This window comes from Lithobates pipiens, unplaced genomic scaffold (genome assembly GCF_037356315.1).
Source record: "Lithobates pipiens isolate NorthernLeopardFrog02 unplaced genomic scaffold, aLitPip1_a1.2 Scaffold_23, whole genome shotgun sequence".
Taxonomy (NCBI): Eukaryota; Metazoa; Chordata; class Amphibia; order Anura; family Ranidae; genus Lithobates; species Lithobates pipiens.
The window spans coordinates 174,409,883-174,426,452 of record NW_027507785.1 but is presented as its reverse complement, the minus strand read 5'-3'; the positions used below and the strand labels follow the sequence as shown (position 1 = coordinate 174,426,452).

At 44.3% G+C, this 16,570-nt stretch overlaps 1 protein-coding gene across 4 annotated transcripts in view; it reads right to left on the bottom strand.

Moving 5' to 3' along the window:
- UCK2 (uridine-cytidine kinase 2) overlaps positions 1-13,856 on the bottom strand; it is a 185,706-nt gene extending 171,850 nt beyond the window's left edge. For all 4 annotated transcript variants that reach the window (XM_077452633.1, XM_077452635.1, XM_077452632.1 and 1 more), the window contains exon 1: positions 13,690-13,856. In XM_077452633.1, the coding sequence (XP_077308759.1) occupies positions 13,690-13,785 (96 nt within the window). In that variant the 5' untranslated portion in view covers positions 13,786-13,856. The remainder of the gene's footprint in view (positions 1-13,689) is intronic.
- Positions 13,857-16,570: the final 2,714 nt, after the last annotated feature.

The window sequence follows — 16,570 nt, the reverse complement described above, 5'->3', positions numbered from 1 at the left end:
GAGAGATCCGGATGCGATTCGCACCGCACTGCAGTGCAAATCACATCCGATCTGTCTGTGCGATGCGGGTTCAGCCATACAGATAGTATGGCTGAATTCGCATCGCACCCGCCGCAAACTCGCACAGGACCCTTTTTTTGGTCCGCAGCAGAATCGGATCGCATGGGTGTTCACACCATGCGATCCGATTCCTGTCGGAGTTTGCAGATCGCACTGCGATATGCGGACTGGTCTGGGGAGGGGGTGTCATTAAGATTTCATTGACACTCCCAGCAGTCCGCATAGGGCAGTGTGAACTGCCGGCGGGAGGCATGCGATGCGGGAAAACGCCGTGGATTTGCGGCGTTCCCGCATCGCTATGGTGTGAACCCAGCCTTAGTGATTTATTTTTTTAACCAAAAATATGTAGCACATATTAGCCCAAAGTAATGAAGAAATTAGTTTAACTTTTTTTGGATATGTAATAGGGTTGTCCCAATACCATTTTTAAAACAGAGTACAAGTACCGATACTTTTTTTTTTTTTTTAAATCTCATGCGACAGTGGCACGTGTCAGTTTATTATTTTATTTATTGAAAAAATGTTTTTTTTTTTTTTAAATATATCTATCAGCCCTGTTGGGGGTCTTTGGTGAGATATCAGGGGCCTTAAACAGACCCCTGACATCTCCCCATTGAAAACAGACAAAGGGCCTTTCATCAGTTGTGTGAATGGACAGTCAGTACTGCAAGGAGCCAGATTTACCGGCTCCTACGCTCTCCATTCTGACAGATAGAGGGTGTAGACAGCAGCAGAACGGAGGGTGGACAGCAGCAGGATAAGGGGACAGTCAGCAGTGATCGTGCGGGAGAGTTACAACAACCGATCACCGCTGATTTCAGTTTCACTAAAGCAGCGGGGGGTAGGGGAAGCAGCCCTGCTATACTACATATGAAAAATGGATATATAAAAAAAAAAAAAAAAATAATAAATAAAAAGAAATAAATAAAATAAAAAAAAACACACACACACACACACACACACACACACACACACACACCAGGAGGTGATCAAATACTACCAAAAGAAAGCTCTATTTGCAGGGAAAAAGATTTTTTCTTTTATTTGGGCACAGTGTCGTGCAATTGTCAGTTGAAGGGACTTAGTGCCGAATCGGAAAAAAATTAATAAAAATAAGTTACCTGGTCAGGAAGTGGGTAAACCCTTCTGGGGCTGAAGTGGTAAGAAAATTAAAAATTGTTGCATGCAAGTTTTTTGGGGAAAAAATTTGGGCGAAAGCAGTGTACTAATGATCAGATTATCACACAATCACTTCAAAAAGTGCAATTTTTGTACAATATAGTAAAACCTTGGTTTGAGAGTACAACTTGTTTAAGAGTTTTGCAAGACAAGCAAAAAGGTGTTATGTAAATTTTGACTTGATATACATGTAGCATCATGTCACAACTGAGTATAAAAGAGAAGAGAGTCACCTCTAAGTGTAGCACTATGGCTGTAGTGAAGGTACAACATTTAGCAACTTAACTGATGATAAAAAAAAAAAAAAAAAAAGGGAGGCGAAGGGCACATCTAAGTATGCAGGTATCTGGGGTAAAGCTGTCCACATAGATCATCCCCGCGCACCGTCATCCCTTCCAAGCTGTGCTTCAGGAGTGGTTCAATCACTCTACTGCAGGGTAGTCTTAGTCAGGTTTGCAGATGGTAGCAGGCTCTGACTGCTGTCAATCTGCTGTGGAGTCTGCCCATTTGTGGCTGAGCATTTTATGGTTACACAACATGTTCACAATCTTTTTATACAGACTAAAAACTGAAGGCCTTATGAATAAATGGTTGTGGAATGAGTCGTGTGAGTTTCCATCATTTCTTCTGGGGAAATATGCTTTGGATTACAAGCATATTTTTTGGAACGAATTATGATCGCAATCCAAGGTTTTACTGTATTCTGATCGTGTGTACAGGGCTTTACTCCTTATATGCCAAACCAGGGTCACCCTCTACAGCAAGGATAATTCAATAAGGCATATGCATCATTTCAGGAGGTGTGAATATTGTGAGATTTTCATTGCTAGTACCCACATGTGCGATAAATTCATGTAGTTCCCATTTACGACACTTTTGCTGCGTCACCATTGTTGAGAAATTCATAAAGGATACACCTACACAACCCCCCCCCCCCCCCCCCCCCCATGTGATGAGATTCTGTCAATGCACAGGATTCACTGCATTTTCCACAACACATGTGAACTGAGCTCAAATTCAAATACAGATACAACTTACCGACACATACATGAATAGTGCCATCATTTGACATACTACCAATAGGATTTCTAATGAGCATCTACAACACTAAGGGGTGATTTTTTTTTTTTTTTTTTTTTTAAACTTATTTAAGATTTTGCAGCTGAAATGTAGATCTTTAGGTTTAAATTAAAGCTGTACATCTTGGAAGAAGCATATTGGATACAGATGGAGCACTTTACAGTTAGAGTAAGCCCCCCCCCCCCCCTAGCTTTTAGGCTGCATTCACACTTGAGCGTAGCGTGTTTGAACGTTTTTACCGGCGTTTTGTCACACGACAACGCGCGTTTAACTTCGGCGTTTTTTTCAGCCAATAGGAAAAATATTTTTCATCTGCTTATTTTTTCTTGAGCAGATACAGCGTCAAAACACCCGTAGAAACGCTCGTTGTCGCGCTAAACGCTCGAATCGAGCGTTTCCATTAGTTTCTATGGGAATGAAAACGCCCAATTCGCGCGACAAAAAAGGGTTCCGGAACTTGTTTGAGCTTCAGGCGTAGGGCTTCAGTCGACATGGAGTGGAGATGTGAACCATCTCCATTGAGAATAATGGATTTTTTCCCCTCCAGCGTTTTGTAGCTTCAGGCGTAGGGCTACAAAACGTTCAGGTGTGAACGGGCTGTTAAGCAATTTGGCATAAAAAAAAAAAAACAAACCCACACACACACACACACACACACACACACACACACTTTAAAGGGCCAATACTAGAATATAAAGCCAATCACCAAAGTGGAGACTAGCAAAATTAACAGGTCAGTTCCCATAGATTGTAATACTTTTGGCCACGTTAGACTGTTTGTAGCATGCTGTATGATGTGCTTTATTTTGGACATGGCGGGTGGCTTGTTTTGTGCCAACTGCATTTGGGTTGGTCTGGGCATGCTCGGGGACTTTGTGAAAACAGCACTTGGATTTTTCAGGGCATGCTCAAAGTTTAGTTAAAAATTTAGTAAATTTAACCACTGTGCACTTAAACACCCTTAATAACCAGACCAATTATTTGGTCTTTGTGAAAGTTAGAGAGTCCACAAGCTATGGTGCCAAGATCTGAAAATTGATCACACCTGAAGTACCGACGGCCTACTTCAATTCTTGAGACCCTAACATGCCAGAAAAGTACAAATACCCCCCAAATGACCCCTTTTTGGAAAGAAGACATTCCAAGGTATTTAGTAAGAGGCATGATGAGTTTTTTAAAGTTGTCATTTCCCACAATTCTTTGCAAAATCAAGCCCCCCCCCCCCCCTTTAAAAAATTGTCATATTAGCAGGTTATTTCTCACACATAGCATATGCATACCACAAATTACACCCCAAAACATATTCTGCTATTACTCCCGAGTATGGCAATGCCACATGTGTGAGACTACATACAGAGGCCCAACATGCAGGGAGCACCATCAGCCATTCTGACATTTCTCTCCTACGTGTAAAAATCATCATTTATTTGCTAGAAAATTACATAGAACCCCAAAACATACACACAAATATAACATACATACACACACACACACACACACACACACACTTTTTTTTAGCAAAGACCCTATAGAATACAATGGTGGTTGTTGCAACTTTTTATCTCGCACGGTATTTGCGCAGCAATTTCTCAAACACGTTTAAAAAAAAAAAAAAAAAAAAAAAAAAAAAAAATTTACACACACGGCTAACTTTACTGTGGTGTAAGATGAAGTTATGCTGTGTAAATAGATACCCAACATGTCACCCTTCAAAATTGCACATGCTCGTGGAATGGCGCCAAACTTTGCTACTTAAAAAGCCCCATAGGCGACGCTTTAAATTTTTTTACTGGTTGCATATTTTGAGTTACAGAGATCTAGGGCCAAAATTATCACTCTAACCTTCGCAGCGATACCGCATGTCTGGTTTGAACACAGTTTTCATACATGGGCGGGACTTACATATGCGTTTAGTTCTGCATGAGAGCACATGGGACAGGGGTGCTTTAAAATAGTTTTTTTTTTTATTGTTCGTTTTACTTTATTTTAGTTTGACATTTCCCCCCCCCCCCCCCCCCAAAAAAAAAAAATTTAAAAATCAATTTTTTTATCACTTTTATTCCTATTACAGGGAATGTAAACATCCCTTGTAATAGGAATATGGCATGACAGGTCCTCTTTACAGTGAGATAGGGGGGTCAATAAGACCCCACATCTCACCACTAGGCTGGGAAGCCTGAAATAAAATAAAAACGATTCTGGCTTTGATTGCATTGGCGAAACGTTAGAAGCACCGGAGGGCAGCGGGGGAACTAATAGCTAACGCTTAGCTAACATAGCTGTCAAATACCAAGCCATTGACCGATTTAAAAGCAGCTGTGCAAAATGAAGGGGGGAAGGGGGCGTTTAGAGAAACATGGCCTGTTGTGGGTACTTGAGGACAGGGTTGAGAACCACTGATTTAGAGCACTGAGCCAAAAGGCAAGCCTAATCTAATTGTAGGCATTTGAGGGAAACTGAGTGTGTGTGTTCGATAAGCAGGGGTTCTTTTTAGGTTGGGCTTGGTGTCCCTTTTCTGAAAATTGGCTTCACTTTGTCACATTCCAAACAGGAAGTGAGGGTAAAACCCTACCAATGTCTTTCCGTTGGGGGGGGGGGGGAGGGAAAGACGACAGACAAACACACACACCAATCTAACTCGGCAAATCCACACTGCACTACAAGTGTACTTGCTGTAAATCTGAGGGGGAAGCACTGCCGATTTTATCATCCAATCATGTAGAAGAAAAAAAATGCAGTTTTTTTTCCTTGATGACCTGAAGGGCCACACTGATACGTGTAGTCAAGACAACAACCACCTTCCCCCTCTACTCTCCTCAGCTTGCTCTCCACCTGTTGTGCTCCAAGCTTCGTTTGGACCTGCGTTGCGATTGTATGACATCACGTTGAGGTGTTCCCGTCCATCAGCTCCGGTCAGGTGGCTGCCTCTCGGTCCCTCCTTTGCTTCCTGCCTGCCCCATCATTGGAGATCCAATCAAGGCTTCACATTGTCCATCTGGCTCTGCATACGCTGGCTTCCCTCTTCCTAGTGACATCCAGGAACACAAAGGTTTTGCCATTGCAGCACTGCCCCACCAAGCCAGTCCACCGCTGACTGTTACTTAAGGTACTGTCACAGTGAGAAGCATGCTTTGCAGTTGCACCATCTATGCAAGGCGATGTCTAGAGACTTGTTCATCCAATCATATGTTATTATTAAACCAGCACATGCTTTTATCTCAGTGAAAGTATTAATTATTTGACGGCTTATCCTTTCAAGACTGTCTCGATCAGCGCTTTCAAATTGTGGTTGCTCCTGAATGTTTTTACTTGTATTTACACCCTTCCTGGGGTGCTCATCCACACAGCTGCTCTTTGGGCTCTTGCAGGACATTCGAAAGGTTCTTAGTGCAATAGATGTCCCAGTTTCTTGGCGCTAGACTTTTTGTCTGTGCATTTTTTATTTTCCTTGCATGCCCCCCACTCAGATCTCCAGCAACTGCACTTGTAGTGCAAAGTAAATTTACCTTTAGTAAATAACCCCCAAAGTCCAAGATACATAATTTGGGGTGTACACAGCTAAGTGCAGTTTACCTAATGGGGACACCATTTAGATTGACCCCTTTGTCCAAGGAAAGACATTGGCAGGGTTTTACCCTCATTTCCTGTTTGGTTATGTGACAGGAAGTAAATTAATTTGGAGAAACTGGCAAAATTTGGGGAGGTGTCTTCACCCTATCAGGGGGGCAGACATCCCTCAAAAACTGACAAGACTTCAAATCCCCTCTGCCTTCTATCCAAGCAAAAATATGGAAGGATTTAAATGTAGTTTAACTTTGCAAAGACATTCCTTCAACTGATGTATGTCAATGGGCCATTTAGACCGTGTTTAATAGAAAACACCAGTGGCCTTTCACTATAAATCGTTAGTCCAGTCCTGGAAATCTGCATCTGCTTTCCCATTATTCACCAATAAAGTTACGGGCCTACACCTAGATGCATGTCCCTGTGGCGCATATCTGGTTCCCAGAAGCAGTGGGCAGCAAACAGGAATGACATCACATCCCTCAAGGAAGTTGCTTGTACTGCAATTTTTTTCCACCATGCCCTGCTCATTTTTCTGAAAAAGATGAATTGCCATTTTATTCCCTAGGGCCTCTGCTTAAAAAAAAAAAAAAAAAAAATATATATATATAATAAAGCCCCACACATACATACATCTCTAGTATTGGATCACTTTTTGCTAGACAAAGTAATAAGAAAAAAAAAAAAAAAAAAAAAAAAATAAGTTGTTTCTTCATTTCGGGTACAAAATTAGTTTTTCTCCTTCACCGACAGTCATTACTGATGGGCAACAATTAGCATCTGATGGAAAGTGACATCCAGTAAGGATAATGGAGCCACATTGCAGATGTCAAGCCGCAATAGAGCAGGCAGGAAGTGGTTAAACAAGTGGACTTATGCTGTGAAAATAAAAAAATAAAACCCTTACTAGTTTACTGCAACATACATTTCATCTGCATGCTCTGATCAAACCAGTAATTCCAGAAGTCCGTGCGCCTGCTGTATAAACTGTACATGCATTCCCATTTACCCAAGGCTGGTCCCTCCCACAAGTTACTAATGTCAAGCACCAGCATCAAATGCCAAGCTTGTGGGCAGTTTTTACAAATGGGCGTTTTCTTTGTGCTGGATATATGCACTGTGATAGTCCATATTGAGAGTTTGCATATTAGGGTGGCTACGTTCCCACATAAAGAGCAAACATGGAATAAAACTAGTCACCCACATCAGAGTTGCAGATGTGCACATTTCAAATCCATTTTAACCACTTAAGGACCGAGCCTGATATTTGTGGTTTACAAGTTAAAAAACAGGTTTTTATGCGAGAAAATTACTTAGAACTGCCAAACATTATACTTTTTTTTTTTATAACACCCCAATAAATTTTTTTTTTAAAAACACAACAGTAAAGTTATCCCATATATTATATTGTGAAAGATAATGCTATGCCAAGTAAATTGATAACAAACATGTCATGCCTCATAATTGCGCCTGCTCGTGGAATGGCAACAAACCTTTACCCTTCTAAATCTCCATAGGCCAACATTAAAAAAATATAAAATACCGTATATACTCGAGTATAAGCCGAGATTTTCAGCCTCTTTTTTGAGGCTGAAAGTGCCCCCCTCGGCTTATACTCGAGTCATCGCTGTCTGCCCGCTCGATCAGCGTGTCGAGCAGACAGACAGCGGCCATTCTATAGTTCAAAAGCCGCGCCTCCGGCTCCGCCTTCGCCTGTGATAGGCGGAACACTGAATTTCCCAGCAGCCTGTGTTCCGCCTATCACGGACATCGTATCATCCTCGTACTACGGACGAGGATGATACGATGTACGTGATAGGCGGAACACAGGCTGCTGGGAAATTCAGTGTTCCGCCTATCACAGGCGAAGGCGGAGCCGGAGGCGCGGCTTTTGAATTTTACAATGGCCGCCGAGGCGCCGACGAACGAAGAGGGCACGGGACGGAGGCAAGGCAAGGCACGGCATGGGACGGGACGGGACGGAGGCAAGGCACGGCGGCGAGGCACGGAGGCAAGGAGGCTCGGCACGGGACGGAGGCTTGGGACACAGGTAGGCTGGACACACACACACACACACACACACACACACGGATGGATACACACACACACAGGGATGGATGGATGGATGGAGACACACACACACAGGGATGGATGGATGGATGGACACACACAGGGATGGATGGATGGATGGACACACACAGGGATGGATGGACGGACACACAGGGATGGACGGACACACAGGGATGGACGGACACACACACAGGGATGGACAGGCATGTCTTACCCTCGGCTTATACACGAGTCAATAAGTTTGCCAGTTTTTTTGGGGGTAAATTGGGGGCCTCGGCTTATATTCGGGTCGGCCTATACTCGAGTATATACGGTAAGTAAACCAAATCTACAGGTTGCTTGTTTTGAGTTATAGGAGGAGGAGGGCTAGAATTATTGCTCTCGTTCTACCGATCACAGTGATACCTCACGTGTGGTTTTAACACCATTTTCATATGCGGGCGCTACTCACGTATGCGTTCACTTCTGTGCACAAGCTTGGCGGGATGGGGCGCGTTAAAAAAAAAAAAAAAAAAAAAAAAAAAAAAAATTTTTAAGATTACTTTTTTTTTTTTGAAGTGCTACATTTATTTCTGTTACAAGGAATGTAAACATCCCTTGTAATAGGAAAAATAATAATAAATAAAATAAAAACACAGGTCCTCTTAAATATGAGATCTGGGGTCAAAAAGACCCTCAGCTCATATTTACGATAAAATGAAAAAAAAAAAAAAAAAAGTCCCCCACCCCAAATGACAAAAAGCCCTTTAAGAGCTATGGGCAGTAGTGAAATTTTTGACGTTGCTTCTGCCCTGCAATGGTATGGAGACGGGTGGGGGCCATCTTCCCCTCATTCGTCTTCATACCCAGGAAGAACAAAGATTCGATTGCCCCCGCCGCTACTGGCGGCACCAGTAAGCGGCAGAGCACCGGAGAGCGGCAGTGGACCACTATTATCGGAAACTGGACCGCCCACTGAAGAAGAGGATACCAGGGTTATGGCAGCTAGCTGCTGCCATAAAAAAACACCCTAGTACAAAAGATAGTTTCAGCTTTTAAAGTGAGGTTGCACACAAAAAATAAAAAAAATTTGAATTCATACAAATTTTTTTTTTAACTCGCCTATAAATGCCTGTTGCTAGTTTGCCTCGTTCAGTGCCTGGGCTGGTGACATCACTTCCCCTCAGCGCAGGAAGGGCTCAGCTCTGCCCCTCCTGTCAGTCATCTGGGACATGCGACAGGTCCCAGATGACTGCACGGCCAATCACGGCACGTTGCGCCGCTCGCGTAACGGGTGCCCGGTTGTGAAGCCACAGCCAGGTGCTCAGTTACAATACTGGCGCCGCCTAGCGCTGGGGGGCTGCAAACGATCGGGCTTCGTTCCCCCACAACAGGTAAGTGTCCAATTATTAAAAAAAAAAAAAAAAAAAGTCAGCAGCAGTATTTTTAGCTGCCAACTTTTTTTTTTTTTTATTGGAAATTGGAAACTCCTCTTTAAAGGTGCAAGTAACATGTTGCTGTACAGCAGCCCCCCCCCCCCGCTGTGACATTCATTCGCAGATCTGCAAAGGAATAAACTACCAGTCTGCAGCAGACTGCTTATAGTTCTCAAAGGAGTACAAGAGCACCAATTGGCACTAGTAGTCCATTCACTCTTCCTGCACCTCTGAATCTGACAGCCCTACAGGAGGTACATGGCACAGAGCAGTAGGAAAAGTCTGCAGAAGCCTGACATTGCACCCACAATCCACCGACAGCAACTGTCAAATTTAAAATGGTCTCCGCCACTACGATACAGGTTTATCGAAGGTTGTTAAATTCCTTTAAAAAAACTTTTGTCTTGAAAACGTCACAAAAATATATAGTAGAATAAAAATCGTCTCCACTGTTTGACAGCTACAAAGGGCAGGTGCAGTTTTTAAAATGGCACCTGGGCCTTGTGGTTGGACTTCCTGTACTGTGTACTCCAACTTGTAGAAAAAGTGAACGCAGGGTTTATAGACTTTAGGATGTGTACAGACTCTTGTGCTTTTATGCTGCAATTAATCAACCAGGGAATTTTTATTTAGCTGAAGATTTTTGATCGTGCAGATAGGGTTCTCTGGGAGAGCGGAGAGGCGCTTGTTCTCCACCTTTGTTGTAGACTTTCCACATCGCTCTCTTGTACCTCTTCTCAGATCCCCTTGCTTCTACCCTCCCCTTCTCACATTCCCTCTGGCGGAATCTACATTTACAGTAGTGCTTCCCACATAGGATAACAAAATTACAAAGCCAATCATCTGAATTGTAGGTTTCTGGTATAGTTGTGTCATGGATAACCCCAAAACTGCACGCTGGGAATGTTGTACTATTTTTTTTTCTCATAAGAGAAAAAGAACTGGCACCTGCGCATGGTGTGAACTGGACCTCCACAAAGATCTGTGAGTGAATAAACTACAAGTCCCATCTTGCATAGTGGAATACAGACTTGTAGTTCTCAATATAACACAAGAGTGGTGATCATTGCACTTGTAGTCCATTGACACTTCTGCCAGATCTCTTAACAGAAAGGCCTGTAAAGAGGCACAGACAAAGCTAAAGAGCCCAGCATTTTAACTGCAATCCACGGATCACGGCTGCAATGCTTTGCAGGCTCACTTATAAAACACTATATACATTTAGATTTTTACAAATATATGTGCATTAAAATTTTTGGGCAAAAAGGTTGACTTCCTTTAAATGCCTGTAAGTGGACTCTAATAAAATACTACAAACAATTTCTGGAAATTAAAAGCACAACAAATATCTGAGCCTGCAACAAATTTATGCAGTGGTCAGAAAAAGATGGGGAAACACTGAGGCCAGAATGTACAAACTAGACACTCCATCTTCAGTGAAGGTTCAGCCACAAGCCCAAATCCCCCCTCCACCACAATTAGTTTCTAAGAAGCAGTTGGCTGTGCAGATGCCAGCACCATAGCTACCAGTGCTTCATTCAACTGCCAGCTTGGAGATTCTTGTCAGTGTCCAAATATGGCCATTGCCAAATGGCATCATCAGTATCCTGCCCCTCTGTTTACACTTAGCTGCCAGCCAGGGAATTGCCTGAATGAGTGGGGCAGGAGATGAGGCACCAGTTGCTAAGAAGGAAGTGCCTGCCAGCTTCATAGCAACCAAAGAGCTCTGTGCAGAAATCCATCACACTCCTGTCCACTTCCCAGCACATGTCGCACTCTGAAATCTCTCTATACACTAGATTAGAGTTACCAACAAAAATGACAACATTTATCTCCTGCGCCTAAGTGATATAACCCAATAGGAAGTGTAATTCTGTTTTTTGGATTGGATAAAATTCTTGAAGCCTTGCTGCCCTCTAGGACTGGGGTTGTCCAACAAATAAGAACTACTCACAAGCAGTGTTAGTATTCGCACACATCAGGCCACTCTGTCTAAATATTCCCAGACTGGCCGATGACTCTTAGGAGGACCTCACCGGGGTCCCTGCAGGCTGACGCGTTTCTGAAGTATGTCTACCATCTCAGCCTTAATAAAACCAGGGCTCTGGTGAACAACATCATACCTTTGAAATGTCTCAGCCTGCAAGACCCTGGTGAGGTCCTCTCTATGCTAGAGCAGTGCTTCTCAAACTTTTTCAGTCGAGGCATCCTTTAAAAACAATGGGCAGGCTTGAGGCACCCCAATGTAAAAAACTATTCTAATAGCTTTACATGACGCAGCAACAGCCACATGTAGGACACTAAACGTTAGAGGGAATTTATTCTTCCAAAGCAAATACGCTTTGGCACACTGGTAGTGACTAGCATTTCAAGGTTTCTCTCATCCCCATCAGTTAATGTCACCTCTGTGCTGAGGGAGAAAGGCAGAGGAGGGTCAAACAAGGATGCTGTGGAGGCAACAGACATTCTTAGTAAAACTATGAGGTCATTGGTTGTTAGAAAGCCAGTGGCTGGAAAGTAATGGTGCACAATAAAAAACGTGCCACCGCTGACCCTGGTGATTAGCAGAGGCGCAGCCTTCATCCACCTGCCAGTTTGTATACAATTTTTAGGAGTTTTGCTAAGGCACCATGGCTGAAAAATGCTGCTCTAGGGTCACTGGCCAGTCTGGCAACGTTTAGCCACAGAAAGGCCCAGTGTGTGCTAAAACTACCTATGCTTGGGAGTAGTTATTAAGCTTGATTCTCACGAGGCGGACCCACTGGATCAGAGTCCGCCAAGCTCAGCGGGAGATCTCTGTTGATCTCCGCTGAGCTGGCGAATGACAAGTTGCTCTCTGCTCACTGAGCGGAGGGAGGGGCATGTTGAGCACCACTTGTTACTATGGAGAGATGGGACAAAAACAGACAGCATGTCCGTTTTCATCAGAGCTCATCCGATAGGGACAGATGTGAACATAGGGGTACCTGTCTGATTTTAGCGTATCGGACCAGTCTGGCACTCCATAGACTAGCATGGAGCGCCCGTTCAGGTCCACTGTCAAAACTGACTGGGTCGTTTTGCAGTCGCTATTGCACTAAAAATAGTGCCTGCAAACTGACCTGGAACAACCACTGCTGACTCTCGAATGTGAAAGCCCCAAGGACTTTCAAACTGGAGCGGTGCGCTGGCAGGACAGAAAAAAAATAAAAATCCTGATAGTGGCATCTTTGGATCGGTGAGTATACCGCTCCTTCACCCCTACTCCCCTTCAAAATCAATGGGGCAGCACGGTTATGCCGCCGGCAAAGCGCTGCTACAGCAGCCCTTTGCGGTGGTTTTAACCCTTTTACGGCCGCTAGTGGCCAAATACCACCGTTTATTGCCATACACTGCTGTCACCCCAGTGAGAAAGGCACCTTCCACTTTTAAATAACATTTTGTGGGATAATGCACTAGGCCAGTGAAACCCGGTCTTTTATTTGTTTTTAACAGATCAGAATTGGGCTGATCACTGGTTTCCAAATAAGGATGCTTTTTGAACCTGGTGCAACCATGGTAACACATTCTTAAAGATGCCGGAAAATAAATCGTGATGTGTCGGAACCATTTACCAAAACTGCCTCTGGGGTTCCCTCGATTAGGCCCAGGCCATTTTTCAGACAGTAACGCTTTGTAAATGCTGTACAGAATTCCCCCCACACCACTGGGGTGGGATCACACGTGGTCCGCTCAGCGAGTATCCCAGACATGTCACAGGCCTGGAATCCACAGCCACATTGACCCATTTATATCCTCATCACCGATCCCAACATAACAGACAATCCCGGAAAGGCTGGGACGTACTCCCATTACAAGATGAGCCCCATGGCGGCAGATTGCATCAATCCCAACACCAGAAAGGGTTAACCCCATCCTCCCCCAGACACAACATGTCGCCCACATTGGTGGAGCGATGTACAGAGTGGACTGCCCAGTCACCTTCCCATTGGAAGCCGGTGATTTCCAGACCTAGAATGGGGATCTATGGGGGGGGGGCCCCTCCTCCTCCATCGTAAATGATAAACAATGACTAACATGACAAGGCTGGACCAGATGGCGCTCTCCTCATCCTCCCCGGATGTCGCACACGTTAGCAGAGGCGCAGACTAAGCCGGTCACGTGTCGGTCGAGATCCACTATAAGGACCTGTCGGGGTTTCCTCCTCCATAATCGTCACCCCCAATCATTGTCCTGGAGGATTGCGGTATACAGAGCCATGCGGTCCCTCCCCGTTATCGGTCACATTGATCTGTTGTGGTCCCATCCGCTCCCCTCCCCCCCATACAGCCCTCTCACTCACTTTCCCGCTCGCCGTGCCGCCGCTGACCCCGATGAGGAATGGCGGCCCATTCTGTGGTGAGTGGTTGGGCAGCGCCTGCTCGCTGTCTCCTGCCATGCTTCTCTGGATCTCCAGCCTCCTTCTATGGCCGGTCCTGACTCACGTCTCCTCTCTGTCCCGTCCGCCCCGCCTCCTGATGACGATGTGTGCTATCTTATTGGTGGAGGGGAAGGGGCGGGGCCATGTCCTGTACTGATGCTGGAAGGTGTGTGTCATCACTGGCCTCAGATCCTCCTCCACTCCGAGGAGGGCGACACAAGAGCTTGCACTCTAACTAGGACCTGCGCTCACCATCACAATACAAAACACAGCTATTTTCCTCACAGAGAATTAGGGCGAATTTACACTTACTTCAAAATGTGGCATGGGACATGCTGAATGCCAATCAAAGCACCTGTCCCTAAATAACATGGTTACCTTAATGCCGCGTACACCCGAATGGAATTCCAGCCAGAAAAAGACCGATGAGAGCTTTTCATTGGAAAATACGACGTGTGTATGCGCCATCGTAATTTAGCTGTCCAAATTTGCGCCAGAAAAAAATGATAGCATGTTCTCTATTTTCCCGACAGAAAAACTTTCTATCGGAAATTCCGATTGTGTGTATGCAATTCCAACACGCAAAAACCCACACCTGCTCAGATTCAACTAGGAGATGGAAGCTATTGGCTACTGGCTATTGAACTTCCTTTTTCTAGTCCCGTTGTTCGTCACCGTGTTCTTGGCGGTCGGAATTTGGCGTGACAGCTTGAGCGAAATCCCGCCGGAATTCCGTTGGGAAAACCATCAGAGCTTTTTCCGACCAAAATTCCGATCGTGTGTACGCAGCATAAGCCCTATACACACTATCAGATTTTCTGCTGATTTTTTCCTTCAGATTTACCAAAACCACATAATATGATGTCAAACCTTAGGAGTTTCAATTTGTATGCAATCAGGCAGGCCCTTCCACTACATGGTTTTGGAAAATCTGAAGCCAAAAATCAGCAGAAAATCTCATAGTGTGTATGGGGATAACAGTCCTGTTCACACATTGTGCTCGCTTCACTTCAAAAATGATGCCCGTGTCTCATGTTTCTTGGTGATTCAAGGCCTCCATAGAAGTCTATGACAAAATTCACTAACAGCACCTGTAGAGCTGCACGATTCCGGCCAAAATGAGAATCACAATTTTTTTGCTTAGAATAAAAAGATCACGATTCTCGCAACGTAAAATCTTTCACATTACACAAAAAAAAAAAAAAAAAAAACGGGCTAACTTTATTGTTTTTTTTTAATTCATTAAAGTAATTTTTTTTTAAAAAAATTGCATTTAAAAGACCGCTGCGCAAATACAGTGTGACGTAAAATATTGCAACAACCACCATTTTATTCTCTAGGGTGTCTACTAAAAAATATATAATGTTTGGGGTGTTCTAAGTAATTTACTAGCAAAAAAATAATGATTTTAACTTGAAACCAACAAATGTCAGAAAAAGATTTGGTGTTTAAAGCGGTAGTAAACCCGCTAATGTTTTTTTTTTTTTTACCACCTGCAAAGCAAAACCGCATACTAGCTCATTATGAAATACTTACCTTAGAACGAGGCCCCGACATCTGGCCCGATCCACGCCGAGGGAGCTGACATGCTCCCTCGGCGTTTCTTCAGGGTATCACGGCTCCGGTGCTGTGAGTGGCCGGAGCCGCGATATCGTCACTCCCGCGCATGCGCGTGGGAGATTTCATCCCGGCCGGTCGGCCACTGACGGATTTTCAGCTGAGAATCCCCTTGTGCGCATGCGCCGCTGCAGTCAGCGGTGCATACCGAGGGTAATATCTCCTAAACCGTACAGGTTTAGGAGATATTTTTTTTACCTACAGGTAAGCCTTATTATAGGCTTTCCTGTAGGTAAAAGTAAAAAAAAAGAGTATACAACCAGTTTAAGTGGTTAAACTTTTTTCACTTACACACAAAGTTTATTCCATTAACAAATTGTTACAATGTTTATACTTGATAAAGTATATCTATATTTATAACTAATAAAGACTGTTTTGAATCTTGGCAGACTGCCCCTTTTCTCTTCCTTTCGTTTGAGGGCTGTGGCTTCAGAAGAGCAGAGAGAATTCTTTGCATAGAAAGAATTGTGAAACACTTTAGTCAAGATTGCGATAATGATTCTTGGCAATTCATTTTGCAGCTCTAAGCACCTGCAGCTTTTGAGGGGCTTTTTATTCAGCTTTAGCTTCACTTTGTTTTGGAAGTATTGCAGGTATGACATATAATCCCAGGATGCACTGGGAAACCAACAAGCAAACCAGAAAGCTATAATCAACAGTCACTTCCAGTTCATGTGTATATATTCTGGATGTGTCTGGGCAGACATTACATCTGGTGTGCAGCAAAGAGCAGCAGGAAAGTGAGTGGTGTCTGGACTGGAGCAAATTGCAGATAACACACGTAGTGTGCAACATGGGAACGCTATAGCAGAAGGTGAGCAGGCACCAGAGAGAGAGGATCAGCAGAGCTGGGGGACCAGGGCAGGAGAAACTAGCAGATGTCACATTGGAGTGCAGCATGGGAGGTGAGCGGGGACCAGAGAGAGAGAAAGGAGGATCAGCAGAGCTGGGGGACGAGAGCAGGAGAAACTAGCAGATGTCACACATGGTGTGCGGCATGCAAGCAATATAGCATGAGGTGAGCAGGGACCAGAGAAAGACAGAAGGATTGGCAGAGCTGGGGGTTACTACTGAGTGGGGGATCAGCAGAGCTGGATGTTACTATTGAGGGCGGGATCAGCAGTTGGAGGTTACTACTGAGCAGAGGATCAGCAGAGATGGGGGTTACTATTGAGCGGGGAATCAG